This window comes from Somniosus microcephalus, chromosome 3 (assembly GCF_052327205.1).
Source record: "Somniosus microcephalus isolate GS21.2 chromosome 3, FLI_Smic_1.0, whole genome shotgun sequence".
NCBI classification, from domain to species: Eukaryota; Metazoa; Chordata; class Chondrichthyes; order Squaliformes; family Somniosidae; genus Somniosus; species Somniosus microcephalus.
Genome location: NC_140989.1, coordinates 276,432,395 through 276,457,541, shown reverse-complemented (window position 1 = coordinate 276,457,541; position 25,147 = coordinate 276,432,395). Strand labels below are relative to the sequence as shown.

General features: G+C 46.4%; 1 protein-coding gene across 1 annotated transcript in view; it reads right to left on the bottom strand.

The window, feature by feature from the left end:
• hmcn1 (hemicentin 1) overlaps window positions 1-25,147 on the bottom strand; it is a 757,099-nt gene that overhangs the window by 204,767 nt on the left and 527,185 nt on the right. Inside the window, exons 58-60 of the mRNA XM_085982583.1 lie at window positions 24,748-24,909; window positions 21,906-22,019; window positions 5,179-5,381 (exon numbers count right to left, since the gene is read on the bottom strand). Of these exons, the coding sequence (XP_085838709.1) occupies window positions 5,179-5,381; window positions 21,906-22,019; window positions 24,748-24,909 (479 nt within the window). The remainder of the gene's footprint in view (window positions 1-5,178; window positions 5,382-21,905; window positions 22,020-24,747; window positions 24,910-25,147) is intronic.

Below are 25,147 nucleotides of genomic sequence, written 5' to 3'. Positions count from 1 at the left end.
GTTTTATTCCTGTTCCTGGCTGGGGTGGAGATCGCCTTTACAGAAGGTAAGTACTGTAGAAAATATAGGGACAGAGTGATCTCCTGGAAGAATTTCGATCGCCTAGATGGGTCGGAGAGGAATTTCCCAGATTTTTTTCTCCCAAATTGGCCATTGGGTCTTTATCTGGTTTTTCGCCTCTCCCGGGAGATCACATGGGTTCGGGTGGATGCAGAGTGATAGAAGATTTGAGGTTAGGATCAGATCAGCCATGATCTTATTGAATGGTGGAGCAGGCTCGAGGGGCCGATTGGCCTACTCCTGCTCCTATTTCTTATGTTCTTATGTTCTTATAAGGGCACGAAACAGCATGGAAATGCTGATGGGCTATCACGCCTGCCACTGCCTACTGCGGAGGAAGCACCAGCAGTGGATGCTGTCGAAATATTCCATTCGACTATAGTTGAATACCTACCGCTAACTAACGCTTGTATCGAAAAGGAAACCCGAAATGACCCGATATTGTCTCGGGTATATGATTTGACGGTGAAGGGATGGCCAGCACATGGCGACTCACTGTTGCCAGCATTCTCGACAAAGAGAGAACAGCTGTCAGTGTGCCGGGGGACCTTGATGTGTGGATCCCGAGTGGTAATTCCACCCAAGTTAAGGGATAGAGTGCTCAATGAGCTTCATGAGGGTCATCTAGGAGGGGTAAAAATGAAAAGCCTAGCCAGGGCTTATGTGTGGTGGCCGGGAATCGATAAACAAATCGAGGTCCTGACCAAGAGCTGCTCAGGATGCCAGAAAGTCCAAAATGCACCACCACAGGCCCCTCTACACCCATGGGAGTGGCCCTCATCTCCATGGCAACGGGTGCATACTGATTTTGCTGGTCCATTCATGGACTCAATGTTTTTAATAGCCGTGGATGCGCACTCGAAATGGCCTGAGGTCATCAAAATGTCCTCCACCACCACGGAGAAAACTATTGCAGTCCTACGGACCATTTTTCCCAGGAACGGCTTGCCAGAACAGATTTGCTCCGACAATGGGCCACAGTTTGTGTCCGAAGAGTTCCGGAGGTTCTTGAAAAAGAATGGGGTAAGGCATTACACATCCGCCCCGTATCATCCAGCCACAAATGGATTGGCTGAGAGGTTCGTACAAACCTTTAAGAAGGCAATAAAGGCTATGTACAATGACAACATTCCGCTGCAGCACAAGGTGGACAATTTCCTGTTCGCCTACCGGAATGCGACACATGCAGTCACCAACCAGGCCCCAGCCATGATGTTCTTTAACCGAAGGTTAAGATCTCGCCTGGATTTGCTCAGACCAAACGTACGAAGAGATGTTGAGAGTAAGCAATTCCAGCACATCCATGAGAAGCCAACAAGGAGCTTCAGTGTAGGGCAACCAGTCTTGGCCCGCGACTACCGAACAGAAAAATGGCAGTCAGGAACGATATGCACACGGCAGGGCCCACTAATGTACACAGTGGACGTTGGGGACAGCATCGTGAGACGCCATGCTGACCAGATCCTAGAGTCACAGGAACAAGTCAACCCCATGCCTCGCCCATACGTACCTGGTGATGAACCCGACGTACAGGTCGCATCTACCCCAGAAACAGTAGCATCGGAAGCTGATGAACCAACCGACGACAGGGGGCCAGAATCGCCTCCACACCAAGAGCAAGACACTCGGGAAAGGCGCTGTCCAGAAAGGATCAGGAAGCCTCCCCAAAGACTGAATATATAAATAGACTATTTTCAGCTAATGTTGCATGTTAAAAGTGTTAATTGTAATTAGTTTGATATTTAATTGTTAAATGAGTGTTATGGTACTGTTAATCTAAAAGGGGAGGAATTGTAATGTATATACCTTTAAGGGGGGAACTATCTTTTACAGCTCATGTATACTGCAGTACCGGCAGTGACCACACCTGTATATAGCACTGAGTAGTAATCTGTACAGATCAGTTCTAGAGTGAGCCACGTTGAGTAAACACCTGTTGTACCGTTCTCCTGCAGTCTGTGTCTTATTATACACAGACACAACATAAACCATGTGATAATACATTGCAAATGTCAGTCTTTTGATTTTCTGATCCGAACAGTTTGTAAGTGTAGAATTGAATATAAAGTTCCTTCTACTGATTAAATAGAAAATAACTGCTTTCCAGCGGCTTCATTGATAATGACAGTGCCCAGCATCCAGGACTTGGACACATAATCTCGGCTGACACATCAATGCAGTGATGAGAGGGTCTGGCTTGATCAGAGGTGTGGTCTTTTGGGTGAAACGTTAAACAGACAGAGAAACAGCCTCAGTTTAGGGAGACATAAAACATCCGACCACTTGAAGAGCAGAGGGGTTCTCCCAGTGTCCTGGCCAACATTTTTCTCTCAACCGACACCAGCAAAACAAATTAGCAGCTCATTTGTCTCACTGTTGCTGGTGGAACCTTTTTGTGCATCAATTGGTTGCTGCATTGCCTACGAAACAGCTGTGACTTCAGTTCAAAAGTAATTCACTGGCTGTGAAATAGTGGGGATTGAGTTTCCTGAGGACATGAAAGGAGTTATATAAAGGAAGTTTGTTCTTCTTTCAGTGTGAATCTCAGGCATGCAGACCAGGAACATCTAAGGTTTGATCCCTGTGCTGATCTCTGTGGCAGCAGAGGTGCTACAATCTTCTCTAGTATCTCTTATCCAGGTTCTCAGTTCTCATTGGTACCCAGTGATCCATGGAAAATACATGCGTGTGGACATCTGGTGAGGCTCAGTTGTGATGCTCTCTGTAGTTGAATAACCACGGACACACCCTATCTAGGCTCATACATGTAAAAGTGACAATTATCAGGAACATCGGTAAGTTATTCAATCATGGAGAGAATCATAATCACGCACGATCCAGGCTACGGGTGAAGAAAATCTTTGCAACTCCAAGGTTTCTGAAGTTTTTCCCCATGAGTGGAAATACTGTGCAGTATTTAATTTAAACCACAGTAATTTAATCACTGGATTCAACTCCAGCCCAGTCTGATGGGATAGTAGTCTCCTCTGTCTGCTGGCTGCAAGGGTCCCATTTGAAATGTGTTTTAACACTATCAATCCAGTTTCACAGAATCACAGAAACCCCACAGTGCAGATAGAGGCCATTTCGGCCCATCGAGCCTGCAGCGACACATATCCCACCCGATCCCCATAACCCCACGTATTTAATCCCCCTAACACTAAGGGTCAATTTATCACAGCCAATCAACCTAACCCGCACATCTTTGGACTGTGGGAGGAAACCGGAGCACCCGGCGGAAACCCACGCAAACATGGGGAGAATGTGCAAACTCCACACAGACAGTCACCCGAGGCCGGATTTGAACCCGGGCCCCCGGCGCTGTGAGGCAACAGTGCTAACCACTATGCCACCGTGCTGTTTCTGGTGGGTAGAGCTTCACTGCCCCTAATTCAGCACTAATTGACAGGATTTCTCCGACCAGCAGGATGTTAGATGTGGGAAATGGAAAAAAACACTACAGTGGTGCAGTAGGTGGGGTACTCTTCTGAGGTAGAGGTTGAGGCACAGTGCAGAGGCAGAATAGAGGGAGCTTTGCATCTAACTGCACTAAACCTGACCTGGGAGTGCCTGATGCTGACGGTGGGCGCCTGACATGTAAAGTGTTCCATTTCCCAGTGCTAATTTGAATTCTGTGTCCTGAAACATAAGTAACATATCCTAGAAAATCTTGTTCTGTGCCTTTTGCTGCTTCTTCTCCCCCCTCCCCCACGGATGCTGGCCAGTCTCAATTTGTGTCTAGACTGAAAGGCATTCACAGTGATAAAAAATGCCTCGTTTTTACAATAATAGCATCAATACAGTCAGATTAAACTCAGCAGGCTGGCACTGGGCAGGAGTGAGTAAAGAAGAAGTGGCAACACAATGCTGTAAAACTGGCATGGGGGGAGGGGGCTGAGCGCAATGGACGGGGACCAGAGCTGCAGGAGACCCCATGTTTGGTAGCAGGCAAAGGGGTTGTGTAGAAATTCAACTTGCAATTTTCTAGTAAGTTAACAGTCTTCATTTAAAAAAAAGATAGTATCTACCCAAAATTCTTGTGACTGTAACATGGTATGATTGTAATATTCTGCTGCTACTTCTCCCCCTCTCCCACAGTGCTGGCCAGAGTTCTGATGAAAGGTCATCGACCTGAAATGCTGGCACAGATTTTGCAGTCAGTCTGACGACGTACTTTGAGCAACGCCATCAAACAGCTTTTGAAATGGACAGCAAGTTCAGGATTTCCACATGCGCTTGCCCATGCGCTAAATCCCGAACTTGCGATCTGTCAAGTTCCGACTTGACAGATGATCTGCGCGGACATGGAAATCCTAGTTGCTGGCGCGGAGTTGGGCGAATTACCCACCAACTGCCCAGCGATAATGTTACGGCTGGTGCGAACAGCTGCAGCAGCCTGTTTGCTAAGCGTTAGGGGATAACCTTTTGGGAATCCAAGTATATATTTAATTTTAAAAATTTAAACTACAAGCCAGTCTTTCAAACTTACCATCAGCCTCCATCAGAGTAGAAAACTCTTCCGAATATTTTCTATAATATACAAAATAGCATTCCTCTGTAGCCTAGTATATATCCTCTATTTTTATTTTTGGATGTGAATAGAAAGTTGTTGCATTTTACTTAAATGTTGCAGGCATTTACATATAATTTCCCACAATTAAAATTTGGTTGGCTCCTGAGTGAGAAACTGGGGATAAATGAGAGACCTTCCGTTTCCTGATTGGAGCACCAGCCCACATGGTTCCAGGTACGCTTCCGTACGGTGCACCCCTGGGATCCGTGGGTCACTACACTGCCCTCTACTATGCAGCGTCTGCCAGCAAGTTTTGAAGGAGGGTCCCCATCAGGTAAGTTCGCATTCCGTTCAGATGCCTACGGTGTAATCCTTAATTACGCCGCCGACCGCAAAATCCAGGCCATTAACTCTTTCTCTCTCCACAGATGCTGCCTGACCTGCTGAGTATTTCCTGCATTTTCTGGGGTTTTTTTCAGATTTCCAGCATTCGCAGTATTTTGCTTTTGTATGATTGTAATATTGTTGTGACACGGGCTTAGACTACAAGTCCTGTAAGCGGTGTTCTGCTGACACTTTGTATCTTCTGCTTTGAAAAGCCTTACCTCTGCACCTGTGATCTCCAACATTTGCCCATTGGCTAGAGTTCGAATGTTGCTGGACTCAGTGACTGGCCGCCCGTTCTTAAACCAGGTGATGACAGGTGGTGGCACTGCATTTGATTCACACTCCAGTATGGCTGTATTCCCAGTGCGGACACTGATTGAGTGAGGGGAATCCCCTGCACGGTCCTTAATAGTTGGTGGAACTGCATGAAAAGCAAAGCATTGAAGACTGTAAATGTGACATTAATCCACATTGCACCTCAACTCAAAATGGAAAAGAAAGTTCAATGTAAGGACTTCCAGATTGGCTTTCAATCATAGCACTGCTTAAAGCAGATTTACAAAATGACCTTTCACATATGTTGGAAGTAAGCCATTTTAGCAGACTTCCAAGAGTGACGTGGAAATAGCAACATTATGCATTTTTCTATTAAGAACCATAGTGGAGGACACCACATATTTTGAAAACAGTAGGAGAGAAGAAAAGATAAACCGAGAAGTAGTGGTTAAGTGATGCCAAACTTTGATTTTAAAAGCCTGTAGGCTGGAAGGAAATACAACAGCAACTCCCATTTATATTGGAACTATTAACATTAAAAAAAGTCCCAAGGCGCCTCACAGAGGAATATGGAAAGGCAGGCACTGAGCCAAAGAAGGGAAGATTAGGAGAGGGGGTTTAAGGAGATTCTTAAAGGAGGAGAGGCAGATAGAAAGGCTGAAAGGTTTAAGGAGAGAATTCCAAAATGTGGGGTCTAGGTGGCTGAAAACAGCCATGAATGGTGGGGCAATGCACAAGAGGCTAGATTCAGAGGAATAGAGAGTTTGGATGGTGGTGGTTGTAGTGTTGGTTGGGATTGCAAAAATAGGAGGAATGAGGCCACAGCAGACTTTAAGGATGAGAATTTTAAATTTGAGGCACTAGGGGACTGGAAGCCAATGTAGGTTAACAAGGATGAGCGATGAGTGAGCAGAACCTGTTTTTGGATAGGATACAGATGAGCTGAAGGTTACGGAGGGTGGCGGATGGCTGAGAGAGCACTGAATATATCAAGTCTGAAGATTATAAAGGCTGCGTATTCTCTCTGACCATGTGTTCTCTCCATCACGAAGACCACCTACTTCCACCTTTGTAACATCGCCTGTCTCTGTCCTAAATCTCGGGCAGATGGGCAGAGAAGAGGAGATGGAAGAAGTAGAGTGTAACAGAAATTCAAGACTAGGAATGGAGGGGAATTGGGGGAGGTTTGGCTTGGTGAGCAAAGGGGAAAAGCAGCAGAGGCAGTTGAATTGGATGGTCTTCATCTTGGTGATGAAAAATCCATACACTTGTTGTTAGAGGTGAAGGTGGATAGGGAAGAGGGGAGTGGTTTAAGAGGTGGTTAGTAGTACAGAAAAGGAGTCTGGGGTTGTCTTGCTCTCAAGGATGATCCTAGAGTAGTGGGCCATTTTGGTAGAGGAGAGCGAGGCCTGGAAGAACTTAATATGGTAAAGCCAGATTTGGCAACGGATGGCTCAGCTAGATTGTGTAGCAGTTGCATTGATGTTTGCACTTTTTGGACTTGGAGGGAGGATGACACAAGTGGAATAACTGGTCTGGGAGATTGGGAAGGTTTGCGGGGGACAAGGACATCGAAGATGGAGGTGAGGGGCTGGTTGAGCAATTCGACAGCTGAAGAGGGATTATGGCAAATTGAAAACCAAAAGCTGGACAGTTGGAGTTAAGAGCGTGCAGTTGTATGTTACTTGCAGCAGCCACAGCAGGAAGTGGGGCTGAAAGAGGGTCTTCTGGGCAAGCGGATAGGTGAGGGACACAAGAAAGTGGTTGGAATTTGTCTTGTCAGAGATCAAGACGGTGGGAGTAGATAAAGGAAAGCAAGGAAATGAAGTCTTGATGTAATGGGAAAGAATGAGTTAGTAGAGAATTTTGATTTATTGATTGTGACTAAAATATACAATAATAAAGCAAGAGTTTCAAAAAAGTGCATCTCCATCAAAACGACGGCAGGCAGCGAGAGCGGAGGACCTGCGGGAGACTCGGCGGCGGCGAGGTAATAAAAGCGGCAGCGGGGCCAGGAGAGGCATACCAAACTCCAGTCTGCGAGCTCAGAGGGTAGCAGAGAGGTAAAAAGTATTCGGGGTGTGACATCACCAGGGAGCAGGTAAGTGATTGGTTGGTGAGTATTTCTCTCTTTTCAATACAAGCTTGAATTCTGTGGTGTTAAATTTCTAGGGTCTCTGTGTTGTAGTGGGGACAGTTGGTAAATAAAGCGCCCTAGAGTATACCTGTAACTGGGGTGTTGAATACATTTTTAAATTAATTAAAGGAGTAAGTCATGGCAGGAGAGCTCAGCCCTGTGTTCTGCTCCTCTTGCTCCATGTGGGAAGTCAGGGATGCTGCCAGTGTCCCTGGCGACCATGTGTGCGGGAAATGCATCCAGCTGCAGCTACTTGTAGACCGCATTGCGGCGCTCGAGCTGCGGGTGGATGAGTTTTGGAGCATGCGCGATGCTGAGAGGGTCGTGGATAGCACGTTTAGTGAGTTGTTCACGCCGCAGGGTAGGGCTGCACAGGCAGAAAGAACTTGGGTGACCATCAGGTGGAGCAACAGAGGCAGGCAGGAAGTGCAGGGGCCTCCCGCGGACATCCCCCTTTCAAACAGGTATACCAAGTTGGATACTGTTGAGGGGGATGACTCACCAGGGGAAGGCAGCAGCAGCCAGCTTCCTGGCACCAGGGACGCTTCTGCTGCTCAGAAAGGGAGGAAAAAGAGTGGGAGAGCAATAGTGGTAGGGGATTCTATCGTAAGGGGAACAGATAGGCGTTTCTGTGGCCGCAAACGTGACTCCAGGATGGTTTGTTGCCTCCCTGGGGCCAGGGTCATGGATGTCACTGAGCGGCTACAGGGCATTCTTAAGGGGGAGGGTGAGCAGGCAGAGGTCGTGGTCCACATTGGGACCAACGACATAGGTAGGAAGGGGGATGAGGTCCTGCATCAAGAATTTAGGGAGCTAGGTAGCAGATTAAAAAACAGGACCTCAAAGGTTGTAATCTCTGGATTACTCCCAGTGCCACGTGCTAGTGAGTATAGGAATAGGAGGATAGAACAGATGAATGCGTGGCTAAAGAGTTGGTGCAGGAGGGAGGGTTTTAGTTTCCTGGATCACTGGGCCTGCTTCTGGGAAAGGTGGGACTTGTACAAGTCGGACGGGTTGCATCTGAACCAGAGCGGGACAAATATCCTTGCGGGGAGGTTTGCTAGCACTGTTGGGGGGGGTTTAAACTAACTTGGCAGGGGGATGGGATACAGAGGGGAGCTGAAATAGGGGGTGATGTGCTGCCAATTATAGAGAAAAAAACAAGTCAGCTTGGTAGACAGGGCAAATATACAAGGGCAAGGCTGGATGGCATCTATTTTAATGCAAGGAGTCTTGCAAATAAGGTGGATGAACTGAAGGTGTTGATAAACACATGGGAGTATGATATTGTTGCTATCACGGAGACATGGTTGAGGGAGGGGCAAGACTGGCAGCTCAATATTTCGGGGTACAGAATCTTCAGGCGAGACAGAGGGGGAGGTATAAGAGGAGGGGGTGTCGCAATATTAATTAAGGAGTCAATTACTGCAGTAAGGAGGGATGACATATTAGCAGGTTCCTCTAATGAGGCCATATGGGTGGAGCTTAAAAACAAAAAGGGGGCAAGCACTTTGCTGGGAGTATACTATAGGCCTCCAAACAGTCAGGGGGAGATAGAGGAACAGATATGTAGGCAAATCTCAGAGAAATGTGCAAATAATAGGGTAATAATAATGGGGGATTTCAACTTCCCCAATATTAACTGGGATAGTCAGAGTGTGAAAGGCACAGAGGGTGTAGAATTCTTAAAGTGCATCCAGGAGAGCTTTTTGAGCCAGCATGTAGAAGGTCCTGCAAGAGAGGGGGCGGTACTGGACCTAATTCTAGGGAATGTGGCTGGCCAAGTGGAAGAAGTGCTAGTAGGTGAGCACTTTGGTGACAGTGACCATAATATGGTGAGATTTAAGGTGGTCATGGAAAAGGACAGGGATGGGCCGGAAATAAAGGTTCCAAATTAGGGGAAGGCCAATTTTAATAGGATAAGGCAGGATCTGGCCAAAATGGACTGGGATCAGCTACTTGTAGGAAAATCCGCATCGGAGCAATGGGAGGCTTTCAGAAGGGAGATTGAGATCATACAACGGCAACATGTTCCCGTAAAGATCAAGGGTGGTTCCAAAAACCACAGGGAACCTTGGATGTCAGGGGATATACGAGAATGGATTAGAAAAAAAAGGAGGGCTTTTGGCAGATACAAAAGGCTAAAGACGGAGGAAGCCCTAGAGGAGTACAAAAAGTGCAGGGGGATACTTAAAAAAGAAATTAGGAGATCAAGGAGGGGCCATGAAATAACACTGGCGAGCAAAATAAAGGAAAATCCTAAGATGTTTTATAAGTATATTAAGGGTAAGAGGATAACTAGGGAAAAAATAGGGCCCATTAGGGACAAAAGTGGCAATCTGTGTGTGGAGCCAGAAGATGTAGGAGGGGTTCTAAATGAATTTTTTGCATCTGTTTTCACTATGGAGAGGGACGATGTAGACATAGAAATAGGGCGGGGGGACTGTGATATGCTCGAACATATTAACATCGAGAGGGAGGAGGTATTGGCGGTTTTAGCAGGCCTAAAAATGGATAAATCCCCAGGCCCGGACGAAATGTATCCCAGGCTGCTGTGTGAGGCAAAGGAAGAGATTGCGGGGGCTCTAACACATGTATTCAGAACCTCTCTGGCCACAGGGGATGTGCCAGAGGACTGGAGAACCGCTAATGTAGTACCATTATTCAAGAAGGGGAGTAGGGAAAAACCGGGGAACTACAGGCCAGTGAGCCTAACATCAGTGGTAGGAAAATTATTGGAAAAAATTCTGAGGGACAAAATTAGTCTCCACTTGGAGAGGCAAGGATTAATCAGGGATAGTCAACATGGCTTTGTCAAGGGAAGATCATGTCTGACTAATTTGATTGAATTTTTTGAGGGGGTGACTAGGTGTGTGGATGAGGGTAACGCAGTGGATGTGGTATACATAGATTTCAGTAAGGCCTTCGATAAAGTCCCGCACAGGAGACTGGTCAAGAAGGTAAGAGCCCATGGAATCCAGGGTGCCTTGGCACATTGGATACAAAACTGGCTTAGTGGCAGAAGGCAGAGGGTGATGGTCGAAGGTTGTTTTTGTGACTGGAAGCCTGTGGCCAGTGGGGTACCACAGGGATCGGTGCTGGGTCCCGTGCTGTTTGTGGTCTACATTAATGACTTGGATATGAATGTAAAAGGTATGATCAGTAAGTTCGCGGATGATACAAAAATTGGTAGGGTGGTAAATAGCGAGGAGGGTAGTCTCAGTCTGCAGGACGATATAGATGGGTTGGTCAGATGGGCGGAACAGTGGCAAATGGAATTTAACCCGGAAAAGTGCAAGGTGATGCACTTTGGGGGGACAAACAAGGCAAGGGAATACACAATGAATGGTAAGACCCTAGGCAAGACGGAGGGTCAGAGGGATCTGGGTGTGCAAGTACACAGATCCCTGAAGGCGGCGGAACAGGTGGATAAGGTGGTAAAAAAGGCATATGGGATACTTGCCTTCATTAGCCGAGGCATAGAATATAAGAGCAAGGAGGTTATGATGGAGCTGTATAAAACACTGGTTAGGCCACAGCTGGAATACTGTATGCAGTTCTGGTCGCCACACCACAGGAAGGATGTGATAGCTTTGGAGAGGGTGCAGAGGAGATTCACCAGGATGTTACCAGGGCTGGAGCGCTTCAGCTAATGAAGAGAGACTGGGCAGATTGGGTTTGTTTTCCTTGGAGCAGAGGAGGCTGAGGGGGGACATGATTGAGGTGTACAAAATTATATGGGGCATAGATAGGATGGATATTAAGGAGCTTTTTCCCTTAGTAGAAGGGTCAATAACTAGGGGGCATAGATTCAAGGTAAAGGGCGGGAGGTTTAGAGGGGATTTGAGAAAGAACTTTTTCACCCAGAGGGTGGTTGAAGTCTGGAACTCACTGCCTGAAAGGGTTGTGGAGGCTGGAACCCTCACAACATTCAAGAAGCATTTGGATGAGCACTTGAAATGCCATAGCATACAAGGCTACGGACCAAATGCTGGAATATGGGATTAGATTAGACAGGGCTTGATGGCCGGCGCGGACACGATGGGTCGAAGGGCCTCTATCCGTGCTGTATAACTCTATGACTCTATGACTGCCCTCCATGTGCCCACTTGCTGCTACAGTTTGGCTGGGGTGGGGAGGGGGGCGGGGGGGTGGGGGGAGGGCCAGATATGGAAATGGTTGACTATAATACTAAGAACTTTAAAATAAATGTTTCCTTCCCAGGGCAGAATGGTTTTAACAGTTCTGAGAAATGCTTTACATTTTGACTAACTGCATGGCTTTGCAAAGGGCCAAATACTAAGGTTGTTGCTGCATTCTCATTAAATGTGACAATTTTATATCTTGAAAATAACTCACAGGTACAATTATATCAAAATACTGACAGGTGCTAATACTATAGGTATAGTTCTCCACGAGGGTGGTTTTCAACAGGTCGCATGGGTGGGAAAACGTGCTATTTAAAGCACAAAGCAATCTGCAGGAATATTAATATAGTTCCTTCCTTTACTCAATTGGGAGGATTCTGTTAGTTATTAACAGATGGATTGCTCATGGTACTACTTTCTAAGGTAAACCATATTTCATGTTCATAGTGGAGGCACAAACATGAAAATTAAAAACCATAGGCTATACATACACGACGTCCCGAAATGTGGTTTTTGTGAGTATCATTTCCAACTGGGGGTACAGATCGTAGAATCACCCCCAGTATATTTATAGCTTTTCTCATTTAGAATATGTATTTCCAGCTTGCTCATGAGTCAACAATCTGTATGTGTTTATTTAAATTGGGACTGGCCTCCTGACGAGAGTTGGACTTGAGCCAGTCACATGCAGATTGTCAACAGTTTGTAAAAAGAGCAGCTCTAACGTCACTTCATTACCCTGGCTCCCACAGTCAGATGGTATACATTGTATTAGAGGGTGATATTAAAACCATAAGTTGCTTTTTCTGCTATCCAAACCTGGCTTGTTGGATATTTGTCATTACAATGCTTGTGTGGGCCCTAAAGTGTGGAAAACAAAATCTAATTTAAAAACTGTTGATATCCCAATGGCTCAGTGACCTTACTTAATGGTTTAAAAATTCTTCAATTTTTCTCTATCTATTGGGCAGAAACATATAAATCTTAACTCATCCAAGTTTCCACTCCTTGGCTGCAATTTTGCCGGTGCTCAGTAGGTCAGCTGTGAAATTTAAAATGATTGACAGCGAGTCAGGAACCCACTGTCAAAACACGCCCACCTGCATTTCCTGATGTCAGGTCTGCCAGCACTGAGCAGACCCGACAGGCAATGGCGGGGGACCCAATTCAAATCATTAGTGGCTTGTTTACAGCCACTTAACAATGCGTTCTTTCAAAGCTTTTTAACTTTCACAGGTCTCCCACAAGTTTCCCACTGTGCCTAGACCTCGTCAGTGAAGCTGAGGCGGGAGGTCAGTGGCCATTGAATCAGCTGATGAGTTGACAGCTTTAAATGTCAACTCTAAGCTCCCAGCTGATTCAGATATCTTCCCGTAAGCACCAGCATCTCTAAACTGCATTTCCACAACAGATTCAGGATGCTGCAAGTCTTTACAAAAGTCTTCATCCAGTCTGACCTCATTACCTCTCCCACCATTGACAGATCGCTTCTGTCATCTCTACTTCGCCTGCCATCTATTCCATCAACATGGGTGCACTTTATACTCTCTCACCTTGTTCCTCAGAATCTGACCATGATCAGCCCCAACACCAGCATCACCAGGCACACCAGCAGCACCAACAACCACACCAACAGGACACAGGGCATCAGCACCCAACCACATTGCTGCCGGGGATGCCAGGGATGGCCTCACCATGGCCAGATTTACTTCAGGTTGGCACCACCCCACACCAACACCATAAAGCATCCCTACAATGCCCAAGCCATTCCTTTCACACTCATCACCATTGCAGGGGGTACCGTTATGTTTCACCATTCACTGCAACTCACTGAGCCACTTCCAAAGGTGCACACAAATCTGTCCAAGAAAGCAAAGTGTTGAAAATAAAGATTTCAATGTCTGACAGCATATTAACAGAAACTTCACATGAAAATTGGCTAAAATGCACAAATGCGTTTTGTTAGTTGGTATGATTGGACTAGGATGAGGGTGAGTATGAAGGGTGGCTAGTGAGATGGGGAAGTGATAAGGCTGAGTGTGGCTTTGCAGTAATGTTTCGTGATTTACTGAGATCATTGAAAAGTTTGCGCCACTGCCGCCTGGTCCTCCTCATGACATCCCTGCTTGTCCCCTCCTTTGCAATATGCAACCAGGCTCCTGGGGCGGTCTCTTCCACCCATCGGAAGGGAAGAGAACCTCCCTGTGTGCTGTGACTCCCTCCATATGCTTATGGAGGGAGTCATGGGAGAGCCTGGGTACAACTGTGCACCTCAGTGCAGTGCTTGTCAGTGTTTGCTGCACCTCAATGCTGTAGAACACTGACAGCACAAATGTTAAAGTAAATTTGCGCATGGTCCCTTTAAGGAAACCGGCTGATGATGCATCATCAAATGACGTCATCAGACCCGCTTCCTTCAATTGGCCAGGAAGCTCACTGGGCGGGCTTAACAAACCCAATCGGGGGAAAGTCAGGTCAGAGGCCGGGATGGAGCAAACAGCAGGGTCGGGATCCGCCATCAACGTCGCCTGCCACAGACCCGCCAAGGTAGGGAAAATCACGGCCTTTATATGAAGTCACAAGGAATCAACTAATTCAGTATAAAAGTATGCATTTATTCATCCAAATTAAGTAACATCAGTATTTATCAAATTTCTCAAAACTAGTTGAGAAAAAAATTGTGGGCAAAAATGCCACCCATTTTTTACATGATTGACAAATCATGAAAACTAACTGCTAACCAAATTGATAGATTTTGCTTGTGATGGACATTTGCCATTTAGGCTTCTGCCTTCATATCTACAGCACATGACTTGGAAATTTGAGACTGCTTATTAAATCTGAGATTTGTTGGTTATTGATTCAAAATCCATTCACCAAACTTCGCTACATATAAACAGCTGGTTCAAGAATTTTTTTATTGAGGATTTTAGGCTATTGGTGCAGGATACTAAGGTTGAACGGAATGGTAGAGGAGATTAGATAAATCAAGATTGGTGATTAGTTGACAACAAGGTTGGGGTATAAAGTCTGTAAGTGGGAGGAAAGAAAGATTAAGGGAGGCAAGATTTTAAAAAGTTTAATCGAATAGATAGATTATAAGATAAAATCACAACTGAGTTTTGCAGTTGTGCGTTTATCTTCTAATCTATCTTTTAGATTAGACTTTATTATTTATGTGCTCAGCAAAAACAGCTTCCATAAACAGATCCACTTCTCCTACAGACTCTAGGCATGTTGTGAATGGGAATAGCATATCACAGAAGTAACAATTCCTATTTTACTGTGATATTTTGCATTGGAGATTGCAAGGCAGGTAACATTAGGGTGTCAGATTATTGTTCAGGCTAAAACTAGGAACTTAATTTACCTACAAGAATTAGAATTACACAGAAGCAGAAAAATATAACAGAAGACTAGAAGTACAAACATTTCAAAAATAATGACTGAATCAATTCACATGAAGTTAAATATCTTCTTCCAAGTGTATATCTTACACAGCCTGTTAATCTGCAAGACACAGAGTTCCTGATGCTACGTTAGAATCATTAGAATTTTACAGCATAGGAGGAGGCCATTCGATCTATCATGCCTGTGTCTGCTCTCTGAAAGAGCTACCCCTCAGTTCACCACTGTTTCTAGTACAGATTTATATGTCCCAACAATTCTGTGTGTAAATAAAACTCTCCTATCCTTTTCCTTTTGGTGATTATCTTAAATATATGCCCTCTAGTTACCACCTTACTGACCAGTGGTAATAGATTGTTCCAATTTACTTAATCAAAGCATCTCAAAACATCTCTATCAGATCTCTTCTTAGTCTTTGTTCTAATGAAAAGAACCCCTTTTTACTCAACTAAAGCCTCTCATTTCTGGTATTATCTTAATGTATTTCATCTGCAACATGTCCATCGTCTTGTCACCTGTCCTAAAGTATGATCCCCAAAACTGGACACATTATCCTGGTTGCAGCCTAACCAATGATACGTATAGGTATAGCATTACCTTATTTGTTAGTGTGTGAGGCAATAATTCTGCCTGTTCCATGAAGTCCAAGGGTCAATTACAGAAACTGAAACTGATTGAAAGCATCTGAAATTGAACACTGAACTGAGGCTGACTAGAAATGCAGTCCCCTTCTGACAATAAAGCCTTTTATGTACAGTTGTTAAACTCAAGACATTAATGGCTGACTTTCCTCTTTACAGTGGTGCTCTGTCAGAGTGAGACTTCCATCTACTACTGCTGCAACCCCAACCAATTTCCTAGATTGTTGTTCATTACTATTACATGGTGGAAACATTGCAACAGGAGTAGACCGTTCAGCCCCCTGACCCTGTCAATTATGTCATTGCTGGTCTGTACCTCAATTCCATTTAACTGTCTTGATGCCTTACCCAACAAAAATCTATTGATCTCAGTCTTGAAAATTTCAATTAACCCAGCATCCACAGCCTTTTGGGCAAGAGAGTTCCACATTTCCAGTGCTTCCTGATTTCACTCCAAAATGGTCTAACTGTAATATTAAGATTATGCCCCCTTGTTCTGGATTCCCCCAACAGATGAAATAGGCCTAGAAATTAGGTGTAGCCCCGCTTGGTGCGTTAGAATTGGCGCTGCGCAAATTTTATAGCCAGACGCAACTTATCGCCACCTCGCGCGATATTGGGTTGCATCGCCCCTAAAGGTGATTGCGGCGCAGAATCAGGCGTTACACGGGACTCCTAAGGCACTAACCTGGCGGCGCTAATCAATATCGGGGCGGGCGGGCGCAGCGCAGGTGCTGTCAATAATCGATGACGATGAGACTTTCAGGCGCCGGCCAGCTCTTAAAGGGATGGGTCAGTAAGGATCAGCAGCCACACTCTGCGCCTTGTAGGCCTCAAATTTGGCGCTGGGCATTCTGTGGCATTACAAACTTTGAGAAGATGGAGAGGGTGAGGCAGAGAGCGGAGCGCTTTACCAATGGGGCATTGGATGCTTTGGTAGGCGCAGTGGAGCGCCGGCGAGCTGTGCTGTACCCCGACAATGGCAGGAGGCCTAATCAGAAGGAATACCGCAGAGCTTGGAGGGAAGTTTCTCAAAAGGTCAACTCCAACAGCGTGGTGACCAGGAGCCCTGTGCAATGCAGGAAGAAATTCAACGACCTCACTCAGGTCATTAGGGTGAGTGGTGTTCCGGCAATCTTCTTCATCCCTCCATCTGCACCTGACTTTATGGCCAGAGGGTGCGCAATGCCCCATTGGCCATCTGTCAGCAAGCACCCATGGCCCTTTCTGGGATCACACATGCACATTAAACTCAGGGCATCATGTAAGGGCTAGTCCACCATGGGGGGCATGAGATGACAACTCAGGGCATGATGTAAGGGCTATTCCACCATGGGGGGCATGAGATGACAACTCAGGGCATCATGTAAGGGCTAGTCCACCATGGGGGGCATGAGAGGACAACTCAGGGCATGATGTAAGGGCTATTCCACCATGGGGGGCATGAGATGACAGTTCAGGGCATCATGTTTCATCATTTCCCGTCCTTTCTCCTGCAGGCCAAGATGGCCATGGAACCGCAAAGAGCAGCTTCGGACCGGAGGAGGATGTCCTCACCTCCAGACCCTCACGGACCTCGAGGAGAGGGTTCACCAGATTGTTGGAGGCTGGATGACTGGACCTGTCACCACTGGAGCTGCCGACCCCATTGTGCACAGCGATGGTAAGGTCATCACCTTTTTGATCTGTCTCCTTCCACTTGTTCCCCCCACCAGCATGCTTTTCACTCTGGACCCATGTCATAGCATTGCAGCAATCTTGCATCCCTTGCTGCCACCCTGTCCTTGCGCTAAAGCCACTCTTCAACCTTCCTGCTTTCAGATGCTGCATCACCAGCTCAGGAGACGGGCCCTCAAGCTGCCAGTGCCACTGACTCTGGAGGCGACCAGCAGGAGGAAGCCGGAACATCCGTGCCAGCCTCAGGCGAGCCAGCCCATCTGGAGACTGGGGATAGTTCTTCCCTGGAGGGGAGCGGGGGGGGGCGGGGTGGCTCTGATGAGGAACCAGTTCCAGGAACCAGCGGGCTGCAGCAACGCAAGGGGGGCTAGGGAAGCTCAGGGGCCGTCTCCCTGGAGGGCGAGTCAGACCACGATGACTGCTGCACAGAGTGCGGAAGAGGTGCAGTCCCTCGCTGAAATGAGCGCCCAGGCTCGGCTCAGGCACACTGAGCTGATGCCTGCAGTGGCAAGGATGCCTGAATCCGTCGAGACACTGGCAAGGAGTGTCCAAGACTTCGGGGCAGCACAGGCAAGGAGTGTCCAAGACTTCGGGGCAGCACAGGCAAGGAGTGCGCAGGACTTTGGGGCAGCACAGGCAAGGAGTGCGCAGGACTTTGGGGCAGCACAGGAAAGGACTGTCCAGGACTTCGGGGCATCACTGGAAAGGACTGTCCACGGCTTCGGGTCAGCCCTGGAAAGGACTGTCCAGGGCTTCACCGAAGCAGTGGAAAGGACTGTCCCGGCCTTCAGCGAAGCACTGGAAAGGACTGTCCAGGGCTTCACCGAAGCACTGGCACCTGCCATGCAAGTGCTGAGTGCTGCCACGCAGTCACTCGCTGGCCTCATGCAGACGCAGATTGAGGCCACGCGAGCACTGACTGCTGCCACCCTCGATGGATCAGGCAGGATTACCCGGGGCCCTTGCAGCACCACAGCAGGCCGTCAATCTGTGGACCAGCCGATTGGGGCGCATGCTGCGGTGCTGCCCCGTCAGGGTGCCAGTGTGTCGGCTGACCACGGAGCAGGTGTCCGCTCTCAGGATGTCAGCATTCCTGATGCCACCGCTGGGACATCTCCACTGCAGCGGCCACCACCTGCAGGACAGACTGCTTCCACCCATGCACAGTTGGAGCAGTCAGCATCCGGGCTCTCCAAGCCCAGAGGTCATCCACGCCGTCCCCCAGGGGCTTCTGCACTTTCGGACACTCAGCAGGCGTCCCCCAGCCTTGATGCAGCCACTGGGGTCCAATTACGGAGGAGCTGCAGGGAGGGAAGGGGCCGATCTCGTAAGAGAAGTAGATCACCATCAAGGGGTCAAGAGAAGAGGGAGCTGCTGAGACGTCTTATTTGTAGAATTCAAGGCCGTATACACCTGCTGTGAATGTTAGTAATGGTTTGGGTAGTCTGGCGGGTTTGCGAGACAGTTATGTGTTATTTCGTTAGTTATGCTTTCGGTTGCCATTGCTTTGCCATGTTGGAAGGAAGCACATTTTTGAAAATAAAGAAAAGGTTTTATTTACAATGGCCATCTATACTATTTACAATCATTCTGGCCTTCATAGGCCTTGGGTGACCCGGACGGTTCTCTCCCAATGACACCAAGCATTCCGTCAGAGGGGCCTAGAACCGACCCCTTATGAGCCTCTGACGGACGGCCCTTCCAGTTTCTGGAACCCTCCCGTCTTCCTCCTCCTCCTCCGCCTCCTCCTCCTCTGCTGGTCCTTCAAGGTCGGCTGGCATTGGCTGGGTGCGTTGGATGGCGAGGTTGTGGAGCATGCAGCAGACAATGACGACGTGGGCGACTCGCTCCGACGAGTACTGCGGGGCGCCCCCCGAATGGTCGAGACAGCGGAACCGCTGCTTGAGCACACCGATTGTGTGCTCCACAATGTTCCGCGTCACCTGATGGCTGGCGTTGTACTGCTCCTCTGCCGGGGTGCTGGGCGAACGGAGCGGGGTCATAAGCCAGGGGCACAGAGGATAGCCCTTGTCTCAGAGAAGCCAGTCTCGTGGGTGAGCCGGGGCTTCGAAATGGTCTGCCACTGAGGTCTGACGCAGGATGAAAGCGTCGTGGCTGCTGCCAGGGTATTGTGCGTTGATCGCAAGGATCAGCTGCCGGTGGTCACAGACCAGCTGTACATTGAGGGAGTGGAACCCCTTGCGGTTGCGGAACTCCTCGGGATTCTGTACAGGCGCGTGCAAAGCCACGTGCGTACAGTCAATGGCGCCCTGCACCATGGGGAAGTCAGCTATTGTCGCGAAGCCCTGTGCGCGCTCCCGCTGCTTCTCCGGTGTCAAAGGGAACGAGATGAATTGCCGCCTCCTCTTATATAGGGCATCTGTAACTTGGCGGATGCAGCAATGCACAGCAAACTGGGAAATGTTAGCAATGTCCCCAGTTGCTGCCTGAAACGAGCCGCTGGCAAAGAAATTCAGGGCTACAGTAACCTTTACGGCCACCGACAGAGAGGTCCTGCACCGTATCTTCGGCTGCAAATCGTCCTGAAGCAGGTGGCACAGCTCAGTCATCACCTCCTTGTGGAATCGCAGCCTTCTGACACACTGCTGTGGCGACGTCTGTTGGCCCTCCTCCGTCTGGCCACTCCTGGCCCTCTCTCCCTCCGTCTCTGTGCCCTCTCAACATGGTCGACCAGCAGGACGTTCCCCTCCAGAGCAGCCCCCATAATAAGAGCGAACAAGGTAAAGGTTGTAATGTCTCACCAGCAGCAAGGTAATGTTCACAGGGCTGATGGTCCTCTGGCACCGCTGGCTGAATGGCAATAAGGCTCTCCCGCTGCAGCTCTGCAACTCTCTCAAACCAACGAACAAGTTGTGCTCTCAAAATGGCTGACGCTTTGATAACAGTGCAGTCCCCTTTAAAGAGCGTCCCCCTAGCCCGAGAGTGCCTGGGGAATGTTCCAGTGAGCTGTCACTATTAGCGCCAGGCGGAATGGAGGCGGGTGCCACTCAATTTCCGGTCCGGGGCACCAAAAAGGCGTTGCACACTAAAATGATGTCATGATCAGCCTGCGCCCGCGAGCGGGCGCTAAGTTTTTGCGCCGGCGCTAAGAGCCCACTCAATATGGGATGAGGCGCTCACCTCGCGGCGCCCAGCCGCTAGCTGCTTAGCCCCCCGCTCCTCGGCCTCTTTAGGCGCTAAGCCCTGGCGCTACCAACCGAATTTCTCCCCCATAGTTTCAGAACAGTTCCTATTCAAAAGATTAGAATGCAGTTCTGCATTTGGTGCTTATCTTTTTACATTATATTTCAGAGCTCCAGAAGTAGTTTGTAGCCAGTGTACACCACTTTAGGAATAATCACACAATACATAGGCATTTTGTTCTCAAGTTCCCTGGTATAACTTGGGTGGGCAGACCAAAAATCGGGTGGGGGCATGTCGTACCAGGTCTGTACCCATTTTGGCTCTTATAATGATTGTCTGGCACCATGTCTGCTGGATGCCAGAAGCACCTGCCTAAAAATATAAGCAAGAAAAGACAATCAAAGCCCATCCATGCTCATCCTATTCATTAGAAATACAACCTTCCCCAGGCATGTGTAATGTGAAAAGAAATCCTGGCCAATTTCAGGAAAAATCTCTGGGAAATTTCTCTCCGATTCTCTAAGATAATCAAGTAAGCTCCAGAAGGCCATTACCCGTAACAAATCAAACTAACTTCCCATTCCCCCCAAAGCCATATGTCCCAGTTTCCTTAAGAATATAAGACTATACAGAACCAGGAACAACTATCCCGATCCTAAGGGTCACAGACTTCTTATCCTGATTTACCTCTCATACCCCTCAATAGCTCTGTACAGCAAAAATGTATCCATCACAATCTTAAAAATTTATAACATATTCCACTTCCTCCCTGGGTAGGCTGTTCCACATAATTACTACCTTCTTTGTCTTTTCCTGTCTAAATTTAAATCCGCATATCCCTGTCCTACAGATTGTATAAATATTGATCATTCTTGGATCCAGTTTACCTATTCCCTTGAAGATCTTAAATATCTCAATAAGGTCACTTCTAAGTGGAAACGCCACCTTTTTCTAATGAAATTATTCCTATCATAGTAGTTTTCCTTTCCTCATCGCACAGGTGTCCAATCCCACATATGAACTTTAATTTCCCTTTTTGTGCTCCCTCCAAGTCATCTCCACTGCACACAATACTCAAGGTATACTGGTAACAATATGCTATGTAAGCCCAGTGACCGCACTGCCACAGGCATCTGTGCTATTTGAGATTCCTTTTGTTTATACAGAAACTTTCAAAATTAATTTTCTGCAAGTTTCCAATTGAATTGGATCAGAAAATTACAATACCAAATAAATTCTTGTAAAAAAAATGTTTTACTATTCTTAGATCTGCCCTGAAAGAGTTTCACTGAAACAATAATTCCAAACAAAAAGCTTAACTCTCCCTTACCATGATGATATGTACCTTGCTTATTCCATTTTACCCTCAACTGTTATTTCATATAAGTTGTATTCTTTATTTGCTGTGCAGTTATCACGTGTTTCTCATGAAAAGTCTATAAATTATTGCTGTGTTATCTTTCATCTCTTTGGTCCCTACACACCTAATTCTGACTGTCATGATATATACGAACCATAAACTGTGAGGTAAATCTGCTTTTCAGCTTCTCCTGCTTGATTCATGGCTAAGCATGCGTATTTTCCTCCATCTGACAGCTTAGCCCGAGGCAGCTGGACAGTCCGGCCTCCTGGGAGACAAAAAGGTTTCAGAATCAGAAACAGATTCCACTATTCATCAAACTAAAGGACACTGCTGCACAAATTCTGTAGCTACTATACATAATAGGAAACACTTTTTACACAAAGCCAGCATCTATAAATTCTGAAAAGTAAAAGTGCAGAACAGCACTAAAGTATGTTTGTTTGGACATTGATTCCAACCTCTGCTTAGTATCTTTACATTTTTAAGAGCTATTGTTGTCAGCTAATACCCCGGGCCCACATTTGCTTAGTTGCTGCACCCAATCTCTTTACTCTTTTTGAGTAATTCATTTTGCATCTTGCCTAGTTAGTTTACCATATGCAAGATTCTTGAGCTCCTCGGATCATGGAAATGTTATGCCAAGAAGGCAGTTGGGCTGGGATGTATAATTTAAGATATAAAATTAGACCATTTTTCCATGGTTTTATTTTATTTATCTTTGAGGAGCAGTGAGAAACTTGCAGAGCTTTTCCCAGAGGAGAGTTAATAGGATGAATGAAGTTCACGATAAAGTGAGGTGCACAAGGTCTGTGGGGGGGAATGAGCTGGATGAGCAGAATGGCTTTTTTTAGTTCCTTGTTTTCCTAAGTTCTGATTATCAATGAAAATGATTTGATCTCACTTGTTGATCTTAAATTTTATTTTGGTTTAGAGACAAGTGCAAATGTGGGCTGGGTTGTCTTTATTTTTGTAATATTCCCTCTTTCTAAGGCTTATCCCCTGCCCCTGCATTTGTGCAATTCTCAGAATTTAAAAAAAAGTGCCGATCCACATTTTCACTCATTTCTAAATTAAAATATTTGAGATCAGAAAGTTATTAAAATAAAATCCAAATAAAAAAGCAGTTACTCACGCCCTATAATGTGAACCCTTTTAAAGAAGATAGATCTGTCTCTTAAAATCTGACATTACTTCACAAATGTTCAGCTGTGTCTGAGTATTGCTGTGAAGTGAAGGATGGAAAAACCAGCAGGTAAAATCAATTTTTACATAGTGGTGCTGCCTTTGAAGGCTGATTTTTGTCCTCTGCATTTCCTTCCTCTCTGTTCCCCACCCCAATGAAATACATAAGTGAGATGGTCTGTAACTAATTACGGTCACACTAACAAGGGATCTCTAATACAACAGCAGATTACACTGTCCATAAACAGAAACATGTCTTGGGCAAAGAAATCCCAACTCCAGATATCTGTAATTTCCAGCAGACAACACAAGCTGCAATGTGCAACACCACCAGGATTTTGTGGCCGGGCAATGGTGGTTGCAATCCCACCGGGAACCAGCCATGCATGGGTGATGGAAACTGGGTCAGAGTTCTAGCGGTGTCAGAGGGGCATGTGAAATTTCTGCCCCGTGTCCTGGAACCCTGCTACTGGGAGGACAATCCTGGCCGTGAATTCATCAGACACATACCCAACACAACAGCAGCATTAGATTTGTAGTTACCATTGGTTACCAGAAATTGCAAATGATTGGTCACATTTGAAGAACAGGAATGGTGCATTTGGCTTTGAACCTCTCTGTGGACTCCAAACTTGCTGCTATTGCTTTCAGTGCAGTCATTAATTACATGGAATTCTGTTTACAGCTGGTTTATTATTCAGTTACGAAATACAGAAAAACAGCTGTAAAAATTTATAGGAATGAAACAAAGCTACCAGGATCTCTGGAACTGAGCTGCCACAGTAACAAGGACATTTTAAGATCAAGGACACATGACCGTCTGCATTTGTCCACGATAGCTGAGTTTTTAGCAGTAATCTGCTCCCTACCAAAACGGCAGCCAATGTAATGCAGTTTCTGTGAAGCAACACAATTTGCCTATAGCCTGCATAGCAATTTCCCCTTTTCTTTGTGATTTTGTTTTGTTTTGTTTCCTTTTTTTGGCTATTTTTTATTGTCATCTCCCTCCGGTTATTTACCATTGTACATTCTTCATTGTGGAGCACAATATAGTTTTGGCTGTGGTTTCCTGTAAGTGCCCGGAATTTTGCTCCTCAACAGAAAGGAGCAAACAGCAGCTTACCTTCTCTCAGTAAGGCTGCTTACGTTGCATCTATGGCCACTGTTGCTGGGAGGCCTATCCACGATGAAGTTTGTAATCAATTAGCTGGGGCAGCAAAGTGTAACGCCAACCCTCCTCACAATGTGGTTCAATGTACAAGATGGCTGCCTCCACAACATAGTACAGAACACCTTAGGCAATTGACAGTGTTTATGAGTAAACTCGGGCAGAGTTAGGAACAGAGGAAAAAAACAGCACGGATTGGGGAGGAAATTACCCCACAAGTATTATGACTCCCATCCAAAATGTTAGATATGAGCAATGATGTACAGTAGAATATCATTGGGCCAGCCCCTGTTCCTTCCATTATATGTAGACTCAATCCCAGGTTTATTAGCCGTCAAAATATGTGAACTCCCAACTTCTGTTCAGAAAACACTGGCTCGATCCCTGAAAGTAAGTGTTTGCACTTTATCATTTTCAAGTAGGGCTGAGATTCCCTTGAATAATATTAGATTATATATAAACACCAAAGATTGTGTGTACTGTACAGTTGTGAAGTGAGCCTAATTTGTGTTGAGTTGAGTGGTAGATGTTACAATGAGTGGTGAGTGCACTGCGCTGATACACAGCTACCATCAAGACCAATCAAGTTGTCTGTCAAGGGAAGATTTGAAAGCAAACGGCACAAAATGAACCAGTTTCTTACCAGGCAAGATAAGAATGTTGGTGTTGGATTGTAGAGGTTTCCCGTCCTTAAGCCAGCTGAGGCTGGGTGGTGGAAAAGCCGTGGCCTCACACGTCAAAGAGATGAAGTTGCTTATCACAACAGTCATGTTCTCTGGGTTGATGCCCATGATACTGGGAGGCACTGTGAAACACAAAATGAATTTTAACTTTTTTTAACACTTTTTTTTTTAAAAAAAGAGGGTTCTCTATGACAGCAATAAACAATATACCTCCGATCAGAATGCAACAGTTTGAGGCTAATTTAGTTTTTTCTTATTTTGTTGGTTATATGATTTTCATGGCATAAGTAATAATGCAGAATATCTTAAGAGTATATTTCTTGGGGCTGCTGATTTTCCCAACGTGACACATGAAATTGT